This window comes from Mytilus trossulus, chromosome 11 (assembly GCF_036588685.1).
Source record: "Mytilus trossulus isolate FHL-02 chromosome 11, PNRI_Mtr1.1.1.hap1, whole genome shotgun sequence".
Classification (NCBI taxonomy): Eukaryota; Metazoa; Mollusca; class Bivalvia; order Mytilida; family Mytilidae; genus Mytilus; species Mytilus trossulus.
In genome coordinates, this window is record NC_086383.1 from 9,813,508 (window position 1) to 9,836,055 (window position 22,548).

Here is a 22,548-nt window from a genome sequence, read left to right on the forward strand (position 1 = left end):
AAGAAAAGACACATATATTTTAATTATCAATTAGTTGTTCGACAAAAAGACACAGCTGTATAGTACGATTCTAATTACAATAGACTGCTTTTATAGTTAAAACATATAAACAAAGAAGTTAAAAGTGCACTTTCGGAACAGAATTATGCAACTGTGGTAAGATTTATATATTTTGTCCTTTTGTGAATAATATTGACATGTAAAGACAAAATTAGTTTGATGTTTATTGTCTCATATGTTAGGAAGGGAATTCTGCGGCAAAAATTTGCATCATTAGTATTTGTCTGAAAGAATAGATTTATTTTTATTTTAACCCACTTTTTACTTCATAGTACATTATTTTTCATTAGATTGGTATTTTTACTCTGTGTTAAGATGGATTCTGGCATTAACCCTTTCATCCCTGACTATGTTGTGAGGCATCGTCTGGCGCATGCCCAACAATGCCTCATAGCATTGCCTTGCATTGGCCCAACGATGCCTGAAGGCATCTTTTTTAGTCAGTATTTTAAAAATTATTTTCTAATTGAAATTACAGGGCTTATGAAAGATAAAATTGACACAATCATGGCCCTCAGCTTATTATGAAATTTGTTTCTATGCTTCTTTTGTGTAATTCTATGGTTTGAAATAAGAAAAATAATAAATCAAATCAAGCTTACAATCTGTACAATTTTTTGGGGGAAAATGACTGTTTTCTGATGATTTTGTTATATATAAAACACACAAAACAATGGATTTTTTTTCAGAGCTTAGAAGTAAGGCTAGTTATCTTGATTTCGCTTCTTTTAGTTGCTCTTTCATCACAAAGAACCAAAACAGTTAGAGGAACGTGTCATTTGTGAATCATTTTGTATTAAAATTTCAGGCCCTCACAAACGGTAAAGATTTAACAGAAGGAGGGCCTAATTACTATTGAGTTTCAAACCTTCAGGCATAAATCTTAAATCACTACTGTCATGTGACTTACCTAGTGCCCTCTAGTGGTGAGACATACACATCATTGTTTTCTACATCTACCATACAATGTTCAGGAATAATACCCAGGCCACTACTGTCATGTGACTTACCTAGCGCCCTCTAGTGGTGAGACATACACATCATTGTTTTCTACATCCACCATACAATGTTCAGGCATAATACCCAGACCACAACTGTCATGTGACTTACCTAGCGCCCTCTAGTGGTGAGACATACACATCATTGTTTTCTACATCTACCATACAATGTTCAGGCATAATACCCAGGCCACAACTGTCATGTGACTTACCTAGCGCCCTCTAGTGGTGAGACATACACATCATTGTTTTCTACATCTACCATACAATGTTCAGGCATAATACCCAGACCACAACTGTCATGTGACTTACCTAGCGCCCTCTAGTGGTGAGACATACACATCATTGTTTTCTACATCTACCATACAATGTTCAGGCATAATACCCAGGCCACTACTGTCATGTGACTTACCTAGCGCCCTCTAGTGGTGAGACATACACATCATTGTTTTCTACATCTACCATACAATGTTCAGGCATAATACCTAGACCACTGAGTTGTATATCCTGTTGTTTTGGAGCATCCACTCTGCCAACCAAGGTATGGTCCTGAAACAAGAATAAAATAGTAAAGGTATCCAATAAATCAGTATAAACAAAAGAAGATGTGGTATGATTGCCAATTAGACAATTCTCCACCAGAGACCAAAATGCCATAAAGGTTAACATATGTAGTCACATTACGGCTTTCAAAAATAAGCAAAACCCATTCGGCATAGCAAGCTAGTATGTTTTTCTCTTAAAAAGTGTTTTTCTTAGAAGCTCATGACAACCAGCTTACATGGCCATCTTCTTTTCTAATCTTCAGTTAAAGATAAAAACTTCACCTATGGTTGTAAACTGTGTCTTCTTTTCAAAATTAGCAAACTTCTGTTTGTTGGTTAATGCAATTGGTTGTTTAATGTCCACTATCTTTGCCAAATCTTTTTATCCTTTTCATGTACAATAACTTTTACAGATTTACAGAAGACACAATATATATTTGCAACTGACAAATTTGTCCATATTACTACAATGTATGTCATGAAATTAATCTAATTCTGAGGCTTGATTCAGAACGGTGTGACCTTTTAAATTGTACAATGAAAGTTCATAATAATTTGTCCTTAAATTACCCTGTTAATGTATAAATATTTCAATAAGAACTCGATATTACAACTTGATGCAAATATCTATTGTTGTTAAATCAATCATTTCTATACCAATGCATTTTATTTCTACTTCTTCGAAATTGAAAAACTTTAATAATTCAATAAATGTATTTAACCTATAAACATGCAAGGAACACAATATATGGGTAGAAATTTAAATAAATTTTCTTTAAGTAGCTATCGATGTAGCTATGTTTTCATCATATAGTAACTGTAAGATGCTAAATAATTTAGTCGATATTTCAAGATGTGGAATAATAAAAATCTTTTAACTCTAAATTTGGCAACTTCAATAATGAGCGCTTGGTAATATAACAGTAGAACAGACCATCAACATAAGGACATGTTGTTTTTTTTAAATAAATAGACCCTAATTTTCTTAAAATCATATTATTTCAGGAAATGAAAATAAGAAGTCAATTTAAAATAAGTAAAATTTTCAATGTTATAGAAAAATATTGTTTATGGTTTAGTTAAAAGTTGACAAAAATTATTTGTGCCATATAAAATAATCTCCCATCATGACCCTCCCCCCCCCCAAAAAAAAAAAACCCAGACAAAATAAACAAGCAAAAAGTTTGATGAAAATAGTGATCCAAAAAATTCTTATCTATATATTTCATACTTTTAAAAGTTATAAATCAAATTCAATTAAAATATCAAGTGAATTCACTCCTTAGAAAAATGACTCAATCCCAGTTATATGATAGCTAGCCCCTGTTCTTTTAAAGGTAAGTATACCATTTATAATATGTTATAAAATATTGTTTACATATAAAACAACAGATCTTCTAGGTATAAATCCCTGTCACACCACAGATGACCACTGCTTTCAAATATTTACAACCATCACTCCTTTATAACAAATACTTAGATATACATTTCTAGGTCCCTGTGTCACGCTTTCACATACAAAATTCCTGTTTATCAGGTATATGAAATCAAAAGATACTTATTTTGAATGAAATAAATCCAGTGCAATTAACTTACAAGTTCAAATTTTCCTATCCTTAGCTCATATAAATTACAAGCTATATAGACAGAATACCATGATGTCAATTGTTTCACACAGTACAGAAATTTGATTTTTTTTCCCTCCTAGCTAGCTAATATAATGTCCATATATTAATACTTCCATGGTTTCATAAATGCATTTAAAATACATCTGTTATATTAAAACTGCAGTCAAGAAACCTGAATTTTACTAACAATAAAGATATTACATTTGTACATGTATTATATTTTTCTCCTGATGAGGTATTAATTTGACCCCTCGAAACCTGAAATGTCCAAACTGCAGCCAAAATGTTTTGATAATACTATATTTTTTCTCCTAGGTGTATTTTTTAAGGCCGATCCACTCACATAGTTTAGATTCTAAAACTTTTCACATATAAACCAAATTTTCTATATTCAAACTGTAGTTAAAATATCCTGACTAAAGTACATGTAACAGTTAAGGAATACTATATGCTTCTCCTAGGTATATTTTTTAAAGTCCCATCCACTCACATAGTTAATATTCTAAAAGTGTTCACATGTAAAATATATCCTTTCAGTTGTCCTTATGAAGTATGTCAACTATCCATAAAACTTACATTGTTTGCATCTTAAGACATCTGTATTATATTTTTCTCCTGATGAGTTATTTAATAATCCCCCTCAACTTGCATAGTTTTTATTTTTATTAATTCAATTTCACATATACATCTGCTATATTCAAATTAATTGAGAAATTGTCCAGAATAATGTAATAAAATATTTATGCTAAATCCAAACTGTAGTAAGAGTGTCTTGATTAAAGTACATTTAAACAGTAAACAAAATACTCTATTTTTCTCCTAGGTATAAATAATCCTTTCAGTTGTAACCTTTCTATAACACTTACATAGTTAACATCTCTGAGGTCTATACACAGGCATACTTTACATCTAATGAGGTGTGTTTTTGATACACAATGTCTCACATTATACAGTGTCATATAACTTATTTATGGTTTTGACACCAGGTGACATTATTGACCAACATATACTTATATAACTTGTCCTTGTCAATAAATATCGACTAACTTTTTTACACATTTGGTCTCAATTTTTAAAGTAACTGCATGATTCCATTAATCATAAGCTACCTTCGATGAAAATTCAATATTATCTAAATTTTAACTTTATAAATATATAATTTATGTTGAAGTATACTATTGAGGTACATTTTTCAACTAACTTTTTCATGCAGTTTTAATTCTGACTTTTGACCCATTTAAATTTCACCTGTTGCAAATAGATTTTACCCTCTAGATATGATCCTGCATCTATTGATCTATATACTTATATATACAAAACACAGTTCAGATTTAAAAAGATTATTTTACATAATTATGGTCAATTATCTCTTCTATAAATAGACAAAATACAGTTATCTCCCATGCCCTTTTTAACATTTTTTTTTTAACAATTCAACAAGTTCACTCCCCTCAATTTAAAAGACAATTGAAGAAAATTAAGGAAAAATTTACAAACTTTTGAAGTTGTCCACCATTTTAAAACAAAATTTATAAAAAAAATGTTTCGATTATTATTAAAGCTTAGTCAGCATCTGCATTTCAAGCAAACTTAAAAAAACATCCAGTTTCATTAATTTCATTTTCACACAGGGTAAATAAATATTCATTACAAATTTTTCAATAAATAATTATCCCTCAAAACTATAGCCTACAAATCCATAAACATTACAAAATATATTGCACAAATCAATATTTACTTATGAAATTGAAAGTGAATTCTGCATCTTAAATAAACAGTTAAACATGAAAATTAAATACTCCTTATTACATTAGATTGATTATAATACTACTCTATTATGTTTTATTTGTTCACACTTTTAAAACTAGTTTATGTCATTTTCATTTTAGAATCCAGTTTGCAGGAAATACTGAAAGATGATTGGATGAATTTAAAAGCACAGCATCAACATGGATATACAGGATGGACACTTCTTGTTGACAACTAACTATATGTTGACCTTATAGATGTCCCGGCCTTGAAGGCATAACACTTTGCTCAGTGCTCGGAGCACACAAATCATGCTCGAAACATGAAATCCAGCAGTTTGATTTGTTGATTTTCGAGTTATAGTACAAAAAACTGACTCAAAAAGTTTTATGACCACAAGGCCTTTAATGTTAACCTGTAAACCTGTTGACCTGTAGACACCTTTATGTAACTACCCGAAGAAGTCATTTGGTTTGTGTTGTTGGATTGCTCTCAGACTTACAACTCCCACACTCATCATATGATATCTAGACGGTTTCTGGCTATTCTATTTGTTGGGGTGCTTTATCATTGATGTGTATTGATAGGTTACCTAATAGTCATTGTTATTTTCAGTGTGATTCGTTTAGAAAGATTTTACTCTACTTGAAAACAAAAATATGTCTGTATGCCAGGTTTCAGTGTGTCTCTGAGTGACATAGTATGCCAGGTTGCAGTGTGTCTCTGAGTGACATAGTATGCCAGGTTGCAGTGTGTCTCTGAGTGACATAGACATTCTTTACTTCATACTTTACCAAGTAAGATAGGTTTATATCGGTTAAATTGTTAATTCTTGGCTTTTTATCTCTAAGTTTTCTGTGTCATGTTTGTTTTGTTCATTGTTGAATTTTGCACAATGACCTATAGCTGTTAACTTCTACATCATTAGATCTATGACAAAGAGTTGTCAAATTGGCAATCATACCACATCTTATTTTTATATTGACCATAAAAGATTTATCTAAATAAAGAAATGTGTCTGTAAAAGTTTCTACAAAAGTTCCGTCAATAATGTCTTTTCATCAGGATTGTATACAATACTTTTATTACCTAAAAGACATTCACTCTTATCCAATAGAAAATCTACATCATTATGAAATTATCTGTAATAACTGATTACGTCTTTGTAATTCTAAAAGCCATTACTCAACAAAGCCGATACGACGAAAACAGAAACAACACTAAGGTCACAGAGATCCAAACAAATACCCAAATCCATCAAGTTTGCATGAATCAATGTCAATTTGTCGTGAGGAAAACGTACAGTGCATCTTATATAAGTAATCATGTTGGTAACTCACTGAGCTGTTTGCTTACTAGATAAGAGGGTAATTGAAATGGGACATTTTCATTTACATTACTGACTTCATCGATGGATTGATTGTAATGATGTATGTAGAAACTAAGAAATTACATAAGTATCCATCAAGTCTGTTTTTTTCTTAGATTGTTGTTCATTTCCTTGAAGACTTTTCTACAATTCTATTTAATATGTTTTCCTAACAATCATATATCACTGTGCTAGTTTTGTTCTTTACTATATAGATAGTAATTGATTGATTGATTGTTGGTTGCTTAATGTCCAGTGGCAAATATTTCATGCATATTCAGGACGAGAACAAGCTCACAATAAATACAATAGGTAGGTCTTGTCATAAAAGAGGCCAATGGTCGGGGAATTTTGGACTGCCACTGGAGAATGAGTGTATATTGCATAGGAACAGAAATTTTGCCTTGCAACAGGCCACCTACGGACCCCTCAGAGAGTTTTTGCAAGGGTTCTTAACGAGAAAAGAGCATGGCACTCTCTTTACATGAGACATCGGCTTAAATGTCCCCTTTCTGACCAGACATGACTGCGAACTTGATACATCCCGCACAGCCAAACGGACGCCCCACTTCGGCAAGTGTTTTACTGATGGTCGGGAGAAGACCAATTGACCATATTTCTATTCCCCAGTCACCCTTGGGGACTATATAGATAGTGTTAAAGATGATATGGTTGATCCCAAGATGGCTTAAACAGAAGACCTCAAATATGGTATTTGTTGCTTCCTACGCTAAGCATGTTCAATTTAGGAATATCAATGATGGCCTTAAGGTAGAATAGAAATACTGGTGGCTAAATGTCTATATATTGTTTCCATTAAGAAAATAATCAACATATCAAATTATCTTTAGAAAATATTGAACAAATTTTACAGACTAAGAAAGATATCAGTCCTATAAAACCTCTATGTATCTTGTTTAAGATTAGATTTGGAAATCATTAAAATGGACAATAAGAGCAATAATAATGACAAGCACATCTTATTTTTATATGGTTTACCATTAATACAACAGACATAGTTATGAGTGCGATTTTTATCTTGACCAAGAGACTAACAGTTTGAACATAACTCACACATCATGTCTGTTAATTCCTCCCTGTAGATTTAGAAATACTTGGCTCACAGTAGCTTCAGGTCTCTGTGTTCACAGAAGTATAGATAAAGACCAATACTAGAAATACTTGGCTCACAATAAGCTTCTAGTCTTGTGTTCAATGAAGTATAGATAAAGACTCTAATACTTACAAATAAATAAGCATCAAATCACACACCATCTTGAGAAATAAGAATTAGTAATGACCCATGCTTAAAAACAAATAATCACCAAATCACTCACACATTTGAGAAATACTTGGCACAAAATGACTCGGGTCAACTTAAGTACATTGTATCAGTAAAGACAATGGCAACAAACTATTTATCACAAATCACAGAGAATAGGGCTCTTCACGGTTAGTTCGGCCATATTGGATAGGGGCAAAAATACGGGAAAACATCGTAGAAACAGAGCAGTTGCTTGGAAACACACATAGGGTTTCCCATACTTTCATACTATTTCCACCTTTTTCTAAAAAATCTGCCCCCTATCTAACATGGCCTAACTAACCGTGAAGAGCCCTATTGGGAAAATCCTACACATACCAGTGATCTTCAGCTCAACTAATTTAGTATTGGTAATGACCAAATCATCATGCTGCTGACAATCAAATTATCACATATTACACAACAATGAGAAATGCATGATAACTGTAAAGTTACACTAAAGTTTTCTTTCTTTTTTTGTGTGTGTTTTAACGCAAATTTTTACACAGCTTTTGGAGCTTTTTCATGGCGGGCCAGTTATTTTGTGGAGGAAGCAGGAGTGCCAGAGAAAACCACTGGCCTTCGATACGAAAACTGACAATCCTTAGTTGTTAATTAAGAATGGAGTTGAGTGCAGCCCCATGAGCGTGATTTGAACTCACAACATCAGTGTGTTGACTGGCTAATGATTACAATAGTAACTACTTAGACCACTCAGCATTAGATTTCTTCACTTTTTGAGTTCATTTGAATATATTTCTTTCCAAATGACAACAATTTTTCTTGTTCAAAATCTTACCATTGTAAACATGTTGTCTGGTTGTTTCTCCTCACTTTTCAGATTATACTGTGAACAAGTTTAAAGATAAATTTGACTGTTTGATCTGGGTATGAACAGAACATTAGTCAATCTAATGAAGGTGTCAATTAACCAATTAGATCTCTCTGAACTCTGACCTGATCTCTGACCAATCATTTGATCAGATTAAAGATCTCTGAACAGATTTCATGTTTACCAATGAACAATTACTTAACTGAAATGCATCAAAACATACTGAATTTTTAAATAAAGTTTCAATTATAAAGATTTGAAGACACGACTGAACTTTCAATGCTAGCAAACATCATAAAAAAAAAAAAAATCTTTAAATTTATACATCAGTTGTAGAAAATATGAATTAAAGTATAATTAAAAACCCTTTGCATTTTATATTTCACTCTGCTGCTTTCCCCCCTTGTAACCTCAATTCTTTCAATTCTTACAGCTATTTTTTCCTCAATTATTGACAGTAAATTATCATTTTTGGAGCATTTTTTTCAGTATTTGCTTCAAATGTACTTTCAAATATGTATTAAAAAAAAAATTTCACCTGTTTAAACTTTTTACTGCTTGGCTCAAAAGTATCGTAGTCTGCAGTTGTCCACATCATGGTACATCCAAAGGTTAAATAAATCGTCACTTAAGAAAAAACATAATTAAATCACCTTTTTATTCTAACTAATTCCAGTTGAATATGCCTTGGAAAAATTGTAAATATACTGTAAAACTCACTGCTTTGAGGATTTCAAAGCAATTTTCTGATGTGCGACGCAGGTTAACCTAGGTCTTTATTAAACCATTCGTCATGTCAGGACTAATTCTTTACTGGTCACTCTCAGCAACTACTAACTTGTCCAATACAAATCAAATTTCCCAGAATTATCTATGTCAAATGTATTGTTAGCCAAAAGATTTATTTCCAATAAACAATCGTAAATTAATTTAAACGTTTTCAAACAGATTAAATATATGATGGTTATTCCTGTACAAAATACGTTTATTGAATTCCCATAATTTGTTTAAACACAAAAACAACTCTTCGCTTTATAATTCAGAAATTAAATACTAACGATTTTTTTCACTGCCGTTTAGCAAACATAAACTGTTGTAAAAAAATGCCTCTGTCAATAGCTGATAATTTTTAGTTGGTTATAAAAATCCAATTCTCTTTCCAACGAAAAACTTTCTACTTTTATCATTAGGATTTTTTACCATGACACATATACAAACTTTCTTATATATTACAATGCCAATTTTTGTATCCTTTTTCAACATTGTAATTAGGTATACGACTTAATTCACTTACACAAAATAAAATTTTCAATTGGTTACTGTGAGTAACTTTATCTAACTGTCATACACAGTTAAAAAGTATGCTAAGCTATCATTTTTCACTTGTTCGTTTACTAGATTAAGTCTGCTAATAAAAAGACTACATTTTTTATATCACAACTTTGTTCACTTAATCATTGTGCTTGACAATCGTAAAAAAATTTCATCCAATAAATAAAAATATAGAAAACATCTGCTCTACTTTCTTTTTTCCTCGTTGAAATCTTGGGAGAATACAATTCCATTACACGGAATGATCGGGAGATTTGTTAAGGAGAGTATTCAAGGTTAACTTTTCTCATTAACATCGAACTTTGATTAACGAATAAATTGTGAGGACAAACCTTTCTGATTGGAAGTTGACCAATCATATAGTCACTTTATTACCTGTTTTTGTTCGTGTCGGATTAGGACCGATGATTGAATACAACATTAATTACACCGGAATCAATAAATGGACACTTCTCTGTCCGAAGCAATCCAACACGCAGGATAAGTAACGAATGATTTCTCATGTAATAGTTACATTTATGATCTGTAAATATTAGCATCAGGGATTTACTGCTAGAAGTTGTAAATTGGATCTTATGATTATAAAAACAAATATTCTCATCTGACAAAATAATATACTAATGTTTCAAATCGATAGGCAAGTAATTTGCAATGTACTTTGCAACTCAAAAGTACAAGGACTCAGCCAAATTTTTTATTCATTATAGTCAATTTTATATTTTGAATTTGTGTCGATTTAAGCTTCGAAGGATATTAAGGCAAGTATTTTGCAACCCTAAAGTATAGGAACTCTGCCAAAATGTTTTATACAGCAGTCAAATGTTTTTGATATCTTATATTTTGTTTTTGTATTGAAACTTACATTTTTTGAAGAAGGCAAAAATATAATCAATGTCATAAACTATGCTAATGTAGTTCAAATAATGTTTCCTAAAACTCCAACCTTGAAAATAAACAGCGTTGCTCAAAACAGCATACTTTTTTCCAATCGTTATTATACATTTAAAAGAAACCAAGATAAGATAAAAGTCTACAATTAACAAACAAGGCACATTTCAGCGTTATTCTATTTTCTACGTGTTGATTATATGTTATGTCAATTTGTGACGAGAAATCGGAAGACAGCAATAGTAGAACCTGTCAACAACGCCTGAGTAGCTTTGTAACAAATCCAGACGGAAAAAGAACGAGACTACCATTTCTCGGTCAGTAAAGCTAGAATGATTTACTGCTATGAAATATTTAGAAGTCATTTCATTAACTTTACAGATTCCTTAATCAATACAACTGTCTTACACTCAGTCTAATTTTACTATGCAAATATTGTCACATTTACTGGAAAATTTAGAAATTGTTAGAACATCAAATTGTGATTTGATAAACAATGGCCAAGTATGAGGAAAAACAGTCCAAGATCACCAATGGATCTTCAACACAGCAAGAATATCCAGCACCCAGTAGTGGGCTTCGGCTGGCCTCTTAACAATTATCTACACTATATAGATATAGGAAGAAGTGGTGAGAGTGCCAATGAGACAACTCTCCATCCAAATAACAATTTTAAAAAAGTAAACCATTATAGGTCAATGTACAGCCTTCAACACAGAGCCTTGGCTCACACTGAACAAGCTATAAAGGGCCCCAAAATTACTAGTGTAAAACCATTCAAACTGGAAAACTGTCCAGTAAAATGAACACCACACTAAACTCAACATGTGTTTAAAAATTTTGAAAATCCACAAGACTAATACAAGGCATAAGACATTCCTGAATTAGGAGAGTAACAATGATGCCTCAGGGTTGAATGTGTTTAGGGAGATTTCAACCCTCCTATACCTTTACAGCTACCTATTATAGAATAAACAAACACACAGTAAAGCTTGGTTCATAAGAAGTCTGCGACCTAAGCCTTTTAAATTGAATGTGACTGTGAAAATTCATTAACAACCTAAACAATAAGTTTGCATGGTACATCTAAACCAAGAGTTGTAAAGTAAACCTATGAAGTTTAATATTTTTTTACAAGAACAAGACATCTCCATCTTCATGGTGACAGTGAGTGTCTTTCTAGTAATTTAGATTAGATTCTCAACAATTTGTTTTTATATAATAAGCAGACCAAAACAAAAAAGCAATCTTACATATATCCACATAATGCTACAAATCTGAAAAAACACTGGCTATTCTTAACTTCTCAATTATTTTGACAGCAAGTGGAAAACTCTAACTTAGAAGTATTTCAGTGTAAATTCTATTTTATTAATATCTAATATTTATGTATTACAATTTATGATTACAATGCCCCCTCCCCCTCCCCAAAAAAATCCAGTGTTCTTTATCAAGGAATGAAAATTTCACGCCGCAAATGTCTTGTCTTTTTCAGTTTGTTTTTTTCATTCTTCTTTCAGGACATATTTTTATCTGAACAATACTTTGAGGTCAAATAAAGTTCAACAAGCCAATTTCTGCCAATAGAAACCCTTTAATATTAGATGTAATCTACAGAATCCTAAATACTTCACCACATTTTTCTCTCTTAATTATACTTAAGACTCCGTTAAGACAAGGACAGGATTCAACCACCAATTTTGTTGTCAATTATCGTTATTCAGGATCTACAATTTAAGAATTCCCGGCAAGAATGTCTCTGCAGGTTTTCCCCTCTTTGTAGAACTATTATTCACCATTAAAAAAGTAATAGAAAATAATGTCACTTAATTAGTTCTCAGGATTCTAAAATCGATACACAGCCCCCTCAAGCATCCATCACTATGAATTAAAGTTTGAACTGGTGTCCCATTTTTGTCATAACATTTTGTCAAATACTATTAAATATTATAACAGCCTGAATAAATTTAATTACGTTTTTGAGGAAATTACTGTTTTTTTTTGTTTTTTTTATTCTATTTCATAGAAATAGACATGCCTAATAAATTATAAATATATTTGCTGATTCTGCAATATTCTAGTTTGTGGTACTGTTAAAAAACATTTAAAAATACCCAAATGTTGACATCCCTGGATAAAACTATGTTCATCAATACAACGTCAGTGATCATCATAGACTGTCAAAAACATTCTGACAATCTTTATCAAGTCGAAGAAAACAATTTTTGTTGAACTTTCATCTTTTCTTCCAATCACTGAAGTTAATGAATCCTAGGCTTAACTCCTTCTAAATTTTTAGATAATGAAACACGGCGTCCAATAATTGTAAATTTCAAAGCATAATATGGACTTTAATTAACTTCTACACTGAGTAACTAAACTCTCATTTCCGTATTTTACTCCAGAAAAAGTCTTTTTGATTTAATAGCCTACAGAAAATTTAGTTAATAAGAAAGCAATAGGCTATGAATAGCATCGCAATGCTAAGAAATGTTTATTTAGACATTCTATTTTGTTACAAATTGAATTAACAATTTGAGATCATTTTCTACAAGCTTAAGATTATGGAAATTTCCAACTTTAAAATTTAAAAAGGATATTCATTTGGATGAATATCATGTAATTGAATAAAAACTTTGGCAAATGGTTCATTGAAATATAGTCTAGATTTTAAATCAAAAGTTAACTTTTTGGAATAAAGTAAGGCAAACTTTAAAACAAGGGTTTTGTTTTGGAATAAAGTAAGGCAAACAATTCATCAGAGATTTCAAATACTTAGATAACGTTAGATGCCAAAGTAATGTTTCTAAATTATCCCATATAAGATGACATTCTTAATGGAGTTCGTCTGTGAAAAAGGGATATATATTTCAATAATATTTCAGTGCTGTCTTGAATCCCATACAAAATATCAGACAGAGTCTCCTTAGTATTAGACAGTATACTGAAATCTTCTTTAAAAATCTGGTATTCTTAAAAACATGACTGTCTAACCCTGTGTTTTCTAAATACACTTCTGGACTTAAATCTGTCTTTCATTCTTAACAAATACTTTTACTCTTTAAAATATCAGACAGCAGAAAATTTATAACTCTGGCAATCATTATAGTAACGTGCCTGAGATCTTTCTTTTAATCCTGACAAAATCATAATAGTAACGTGCCTGAGATCTTTCTTTTAATCCTGACAAAATCTTCTTCCCTTTAAAACATCAGGAAATTTTCTTATTTTGTCTTATGTAACAACTAAATGTAATAATTAAGATTGACAAAAAATCTTTCTTTTATTTTTTTACAAAATCTTTCACCCTTAAAAAATATCAGGCATGATTCTTCAACAAGTAAATGTATTGATTTAAATAGACAAAAACTTTCAAATGATATAATCAGATATCCACAAAATCAATGTTTGTTCTGTTATACTTAGCAATTTACACTCCTTAAAATGGTAATTTCATTTTCTGTATTCTTACATGGTGTTTTTATAGCTGGAACATATCTCAAACTTTTTCATTAAAGAATTCAAATTCAAATTCAATTACCAGCTTAGTAACTGCTTTGCAAATATCATGTTTCTATCATGGTAGGAAAGTAAAACTTTGATTTAATTTCACTCATCGAGTATTTTCTTACGAAATAAGATTATATAACAAAATCTAAGTGAAACTTATATGTAACTAACTTAATTATATGGTTAACATTTCATAAACTACTTCTAATGCATGTTAAGATGTTTGTAAACTGATATTCTAAATTATTCCCAAAACATGATTTAGATACAATGCATTAGAATCTAAAGCAATTAGGAAATTGAAGAGAAATATTTATGAATAATAATTATAAGCTTTTTTAACTTCTAGCAGATTTATATTTATAATGTTGTAACACAGTAAATTCCCAATTGAATAAGTTCAAGATTATGTTCAGAATCACTTCTAGCAAAACTCAGTGACTCACTCAGGTTAGGTGCAAGTCCAATTGAATGGTTGCCATCAACAATTGTTCTTACCAGCAGTAAGCACAATTATTTTGGGACAGAAGGACTGACAATAACCAGAGATGGATAGTTTCTTTGGTAAAATAAAAATTTGTGGTAAAATTAAGATGTAATTTAAGACTGCCAGTTTCATACAATAAGAACTTGCACATACAAAGGTCCACAATATAAAGTAAATTAAATAAACGAAGAGTGTGCCCATTGGACACTATGATGCCCCTGCTTGCATAAAATGTTATAAATGGACAATTTACAATTTTTTGAAAGTGACACCACCAAAATATTTAACTTGACCTGTGTGATACTAAGCATTGTGTATAAGTTTTATGAGATTTGGTTGCAGCAAACTAAAATTGAAGAATGGAAACCAACTTTGGGATGTATGGTCAGACATGAGTAAAATGTGATGGTTCTTTCATTACAACTGGTGCTACAAAAAAGGTTCTGAAGCAATCAAGTGCAAAAATATGTTTTTTTTCAATGTTCCAACATAAAAATCCTTATAAAATATACTGTTTTTTTTCTTCTTCTTCCAAACAAGTTTTGTTAACTCTTATGATATTTTTTACTAATCCTATTTCAACAATATCAATTCATCAATGTCACAGGGGAGCTTTGTTTCTTATTTGTCACTACAGTACACATAAGAATACTTGTGACTCTATTCTTTTCTTCAGGGAATTAAGTTTGATTAGGGAAAGTGATAAATTTCCAAGAATAAATTGGACATGATTCCTTTTTTTTATAAGAAAGCAAACAAAAATTATTTGCAAGATTTTTATCACGTCTATTTCTCATTCTTCTACTCTCATAACTGCTGAGAAAATGTCAATCTTATAAAACCAAATGACATTTATTTTTGATTATAGAATAAATCATGCCATTTTAATTGGCAAGTCATTGTATGAGAATGACTGGGGAAAATATTGGAAAACCATTCACTAAAACAGATTGGCTTGTGTACAGATGAACAGAAAATTAACTGATATCCATTTCAATAAGGTTGAAGCCAAGCTAGCTAGCTAGAGTATCAAAATCTTTTAAGATTGCTAAACAAAACTTTTGTTTCAATTATGCCTGAAATATTAGTCACTAGATCAAAACAATTAATTAAAATTTGAAAAATCTGCTCTCTGAAAAACTTCTTTAAATATATTTGAAAATATAAACTTAATAAGAAGGGGATTAAACATATCATCCCAAAAATATGTAACAAAAGTGCCTGTGAATGCAAAGAACACAAAAAGGCACCATGCATAAGAACCAGCTAGTATATCTTTCATTAACAATAACCAGGATTAAATTTGTCTCTTTTAATATTTTTTTTGCTTTTTGGCAATGTTTTCTCTGATGACTTTATTTCAATGTCATCTCTCAAGTTACTTTCTATAGATTGTGTACCTCACAGCAAATGTATCGTCAATTAAGAGACAAATTTGTTAGCTGTCAATCAATACTATATAACTTGTGGCTGTGGAGTGATCAGAAAAACTGTGTAAATTGGATTTCTATAAAAATGTCATTTTCTACAAAGTAGCAACATTAAGTGTTGAGTGGAATCTTTGTTTACCAATCACAGAATTATAACACTTTTTATTCAAATCATGTCTTTAATATCACAATGTCAACAAAACAAGAGTTGTTTATTTATTTTTGATAAATTAAATTGATTTTTTTTGTAATGTCTTTTTTTCAGCAATCCTGTTCTGTTAAATTCAGTCAAAGCAATAAATGGTACAATGTAGTAAAAGATTCCTGTAGTAATTACTGATAATTTTTATCATTATATTGTTTGTTATCTATTAACCATTGAAATATCATTCTTTTTCATTTGTCTTTCAGATTCCATCATCCTTCAAATATTTAGTAATTTTTCTGTGTGTTAATTACGCCAAGAAGTATATCAGAATTATTAGAAGTTATATGTGAGGTGTCAAGATATATATATATATATATATCTTTATTCACGTAAACCAAAGTACAATGATACAGAGACATATACAAATAAATTAACATAGTATAAATTTTAAATACAAATGTAAAAATAGAGACATAAAGTGATTACCCAGGAGATTCTAGGTATTTAATAATAATTCTTATAAACTTGCACAAATTATTTAGTTCAAACGGGTTGCTACTATTCATGAGACGTTGAAATTTAAGAATATTTGGTCTGTTTATAAAAGGTTTCTTTAGCACCAATTGTCTACTATCGTCTATTGCTGAGCATTCTAAAATGTAATGGAACTCGTCGCCAATATCACCGTTATTGCACAAAGTACAAATACGATTTTCTCTCTGAATGTTTTGCCATCTACCAATTTCGATAGGAATTTTTGTGTTCAAAGTTCTAAATCTACAAAAAGAAGCAATGTTTTTGTTTTCTAAAATATCAAAGTAATTTTCGAAATTTAAACTATTTTTGAATAACTTATAATTTAGAGCTTTATGGGAATATGGTTGACTTTGAGGCTTCTTAATTGGTGGGTTGGTCTTTAAAATAGGCGCTAGTTGTTAATTATGAAATATGGTAAAATATCATAAAATCCCAGCTTTTAAAGATTAGGATTAAATAGGATTGCAGATCTATAAGGCCTGTATATTTAATACATGTACTATAGTTATTACATGTCTACTGAATTTAATTATTTGCACAAAGTAATTTACTCTCATGATATTTAACTTTAAAATATCATGAAATTCAAATATAATTTTCTATGTCAGCTTCATTTTATGTGAGTTTTCATTTTTTAATTTCCATGAAAAAATCATAAAAATCCTGTAAAACGTGTTTTTCCATGTGAAAAATGTATACACTTTTTAATTTCATATTTAAACTTCACTTGAAAACTGTGCATTAAATTTGAGCATAACTTTTTAGTGATATTTGCAATAAAATGTAGAAAAATTTACTCTTTATAATTTTAATGAAATTTCCCTAGAAAAAAAAAAAAAAATATTTGTCTAATAAAAAATGCGGTAAAAATATACCCTTCAACCTGACTTGGAATATTTATGAAAAATTACAAACATTTTAAATTTCCTTTAGGACCTTAGAAAACCAAAGAATAAAAATCAACAGTAATGTGTTGTTCTGATGTACTTAGTAACACCTTCCAGCTAGAGATCAGACATAGCTATGATTAATGTTCCGTCAAAAAATCAAATAATATCTAACACTAAAGGGTCAAACTATAATTCATCACAAGAAATCCAATATTTACTCTAAGTTTAACTTTTATTTAAAAAAAAATCTGTGCTGGTTTAATATTATTTTTGACGTGAAGTTAAATTTTCTTGCTTTTCCTCGGAAACTAGCTATACTGTAAATTCAGAAATTATTGCGATGTTTATATTATTCTGAAAATGCAACAGGATTATAATCGAAATAATTTTAACAAAATGAAATTGCAAATTCCAAAATGTGTTTCGATATGATAAACTCAGATGCCACAAAAACACAGATAAATACTTTAAAAATGATCTCTAAAATAAAAGTTATTGTGACCTACTTTTCAAAGATGGTATTTATACCCCCTTGATGCTGTATATAAAGTATTGAATCATATCTCTTCTATATAAATTCTTTATTGATACAGACCACAGACAAATTTATTTGTTAATCAATAAAAATGTTTCCAACGAGAAGATGGTCATCAAATAATTATATTAAAAATGGACAAGAAGAAACTATAAAAATGTCTTGGTTTTCATCATCTATTCTCTGAATAAATTCTGTATATTTGTTTATTCCATGCTTTACATTTCCAGGGAGAGATCCGTTTGCGCCAAAAATGCGTCCTTTTGCGCCACAACTTTTTTTCTTCAATGCTTTGTTTGCGCCACCTGTTTTAAAATTACATGGTATCGTTTGCACCAAAAATAAAATATACGATTGCGCAAATTTAAAGAAAAAGCGAACATATGATCTCAGCTGACCTTTCGGATATATTTTCTTTGGCTTTTCTTTTGCATGATGTTTGTAGTATTTGATGCTATAACTTTTGTGGGTCTGTCTCATGTATATGTGCAAGATTTCCACTTAGAACAGCTACGCATTGCTCATCGGTATAAGCTGTAGCACTGCAGTTTTTTGTAGTACATCGCCATCTTATTTCTCCACTTTTCTTAATAAAAGCCTGACAAAATTTATGGCCATCTAACACAACTGGCTTCCCTCGATTCGATTCTAATTTCTTTATACATCCATGTTATATGTTAAACTGATACTTTTATATTCGTCACTGAACACTTTTTTATAGTTGGTGTTTACCTTTTTGTTTATATGCATACCTTTAGTTTAATGGTAATCCTATTATTTATACTCACCTTTTACAAACAAGAGTAACAATTATTTAGCGGATAAAAGTTTATAAGACAAAAATGATACTAGATATAATCTTTAATATGTACGATCAATATGTGTTCAGGTAAATTGGCGCAAATGAGTTACGAAAACTGGCGCAATTGATACATTTGAAGAAAACAAATTTGGCGCAAATGATACCCCTGAAAAACAGTAATTGGCGCAAAAGGAGTGCTGCCCATTTCCATCAGAATTAAAATCAATAATCAATTATTATACATGATTAAAAGATATTCAAATGTAAAAAAAAAGTTAAAATTCTAAATAAGTTCGATGACAGTATGTTGAATATGCAACAAATGTGTAAAGAAATCTTGTATATTTATCTGTAAGAAGAAAGAATTCTGATAATTTCTGTTTTTTTTAAATATACAGCATAATTAATACATTTCATTCAGTATCCTATGCAAAGATCAAAATTGCAGACAAATGATTTTTTTTGTAATGCTGCTTCTATCATAAAATCAAAATCTGTTCTAGATTTAAATAATTCTTGTCCAATATCAGTTTGTTTTAGATTGCCTAAAATTTACCCCAAATGTTTAAATGTTAGCATATTAAAATCTTAAGCCAATACAAATATCACTGACATAAGTGATTTTTGAATTTATTTAAAATTATCATATTTCAGAATTTAAAGTGTGACAAAAAATAGGTTTTTACAACAAAACAACACTTTCTTACAAAAAATATATATATTTTGTTTATTCATTCAACTAGACCTGAAAACATTTTATTCAAAATAAAAATTAAAATTTATAAAAATATGATTTAAAATAAATTGTGTATTGATTTTTTCCTAGAAAACATATCTCCAATGACAAAGTTGCACAATTTATATTATCACCAACCAAATGTAATTTGATTGTAAATAAAAAATCTTTTCACTACAGGATTCCATAAATATTCATAAGAAATTACTGTATTTCATCATTATCACGCTTATTTTGTGACATAATTCATATACTATATTAGATTTTATTCTCCTGGGATATAATTTATCATTAGTTCAATATTTCTTAACAGTCAAAGGGGAGATAATCAATCATCTTCCAATGAGGGGAGATAATCTGCATTATTTGAGTGTTATTTTATGATGCAGTACATTTCTGGATGTTTGACAACCAAAGTAGTTTTAATGTATTCTTATATTTATCAGTTATTAACTTTTGTAGGATAAATCAGTCTCCCATTTCAAATTTGTAAATCAATGCATTCTTTTTATATCTTTTTCCCCCAACCTTTTCCCTCATGGGAACACTGCAAGACTATGCACTTAAAACAATTGTGGAGTTACCAATGTTTATATTATGCATCAAAGTACGATGTGGAAGAAACATTTAAAGTGTCAGTATTCTGGGTAAAACTAATGCATCACAAATAGTATTCTGTGTAAAACTAATGCATCACAAATAGTATTCTGTGTAAAACTAATGCATCACAAATAGTATTCTGTGTAAAACTAATGCATCACAAATAGTATTCTGTGTAAAACTAATGCATCACAAATAGTATTCTGTGTAAAACTAATGCATCACAAATAGTATTCTTAATGGCATGAGCGTTTGATACAAAGAAGGCAGTAAATTCATAGGATAAACATTTAGGATGATTCAGAGAAGGAAAGGGGGTTTAAGAAATTTGATATATTTATATTTGTAAATATATATTTTAACTAAAACCTCTAGATAATATAAGTGTTCTGGTTTATCATTTCGAGTAAAAACAATTTATGGTTTCCACAAATAAATTTGAAAAAGATTTTAAATATATTGTATTTGTAAGAATAGATCTATTGTATCAGTAATAGTTTGCTCTCCATGTCTGTGTCTGTGCTTCTGGAATAAAACAAATTTTTCAAACCAAAATTATGCTCCTACAAAGTTAAGCATTTGCAACAAATATTTGGTTGGTCCAGCGATGACACATTGTGTTTTCTAGTCTGACAACATTACTGCTTACCTTAAGATAGTACACCAGCAATTCATTCAGCGAGGGGTCAGCATTCAGATTGACCAGGAAATACTTTCCAGTTTCCACCTTGATACCAGATTTCTCTACGGATACACCCATCTGTTCTAAAGCATCATGTCTCTCCTGGAAAACAATATATAGCATATTTCAACATTAAAATATTAAACGGATAATAAACATGAAGTCACAATATATTTAGTGATAAAAATGTGACAGTAATTTCAAGGTACAGACAGACATTTGCACAAACAGGCAGGGATACAACATTATTTATAGTTTCTTTTAAACAGGGGTATAATTACAATAAATAATAAAAAAAATAAAGTCCACAGATTCCTAAACCATTCACATGCATTACCCATGAACTTGAGTAACTTTGCCATGCATGACCCTAGAACTCTAGTTACATTGCCATGCAATAAATTAAAGTAGGAATTCAGCCATTTTTTAACTCCTATTTTCATAATAGGTACTGTCAGGGTTTCCCCTGGGTCAATTATTCTTTTCGCCACCTCTTTCGCCAAAACAATATATTTTTCGCCACTTTATTATATTTTTCGCCAAGTACATGAAGTAACACAAATATATTTTTCTTTTTAAATTTTCCTTTTTTTCCAGCCCCCTAAATAAGAAGTGATTTTTACAACAAAACGAAGCATCTTATCGCTTGGAATTGATCCCTCGTGTAAAGTGAAGTCATTACATTGAAGGGTTACTCTCATGCCAACCTTTTGAAAAGATTTCTTCATAACAACAGTTTTCTGTTTTAGACCATCGTAAATAAGTAAAACTAGATGCTTGAAACACGTGTGTCACTTAAACTACTTTGAAGTACCCACTCAAATCAGTGATCAATATGAAAGTTAAATGATAAAGTTTTAAATCAGAGACCTGTCTTGCTTTTGAACATTTTTCGTCATAACAACAATTTTCTTTTCTGGACTATCATGAAAAGAAGGAGAGGAAGCGTAAATTTTTGCTTCAAACACGTGCGTCGCAAAGTGGTTAATAAATCTCTTTTGTGAATTGTGACAGAAGCCATTTAACCAAATCATTTTGTCATATCATACAATCAACACCTTTATTAATTAGTCCTTTGATGTTGATAACTATGAATGCAATCAGCTGATTATTGATTTTCTGTCAAAATCTTAACGGGTTCAAGGTGAAATCCGAGTATTGTCTGATCGGTAAAGTCAGAGAAACCCGAAAAAAAGTAAATAAACAAGATGGCTGAAAATAAATCGTTATATATATTTCATGTATTTCTTTTGCCAAATTCTTTCGCCAATGACGAATTTTAATCGCCACAATTATTATTTTTTCGCAAATTGCGAAAATGGCGACCGCCAGCGGAAACCCTGGGTACCGTACTGTAAATGACAATGCCATTTGATATTTTTAATAGTGCTCTCAAAGTCCTTGTCTCGTAGTATAGACAATAGAATAAATCCAAGGGATCACATTTTTGTAAAGTCCAAGCCAAGGCTCCACTGGTGCATGTGTGG

The 22,548-nt window shown here is 30.4% G+C and overlaps 1 protein-coding gene across 6 annotated transcripts in view; it reads right to left on the minus strand.

Moving 5' to 3' along the window:
• Positions 1-22,548, minus strand: part of LOC134690720 (kinesin-like protein KIF13B) — a 111,015-nt gene that overhangs the window by 48,683 nt on the left and 39,784 nt on the right. For 5 of the 6 annotated variants that reach the window (XM_063550748.1, XM_063550747.1, XM_063550750.1 and 2 more), the window contains exons 8-9: positions 21,029-21,163; positions 1,471-1,607 (exon numbers count right to left, since the gene is read on the minus strand). In XM_063550748.1, the coding sequence (XP_063406818.1) occupies positions 1,471-1,607; positions 21,029-21,163 (272 nt within the window). Of the gene's footprint in view, positions 1-1,470; positions 1,608-4,097; positions 4,206-21,028; positions 21,164-22,548 lie in introns of those variants that run through there. The other variant, XM_063550751.1, reaches the window with a different exon arrangement.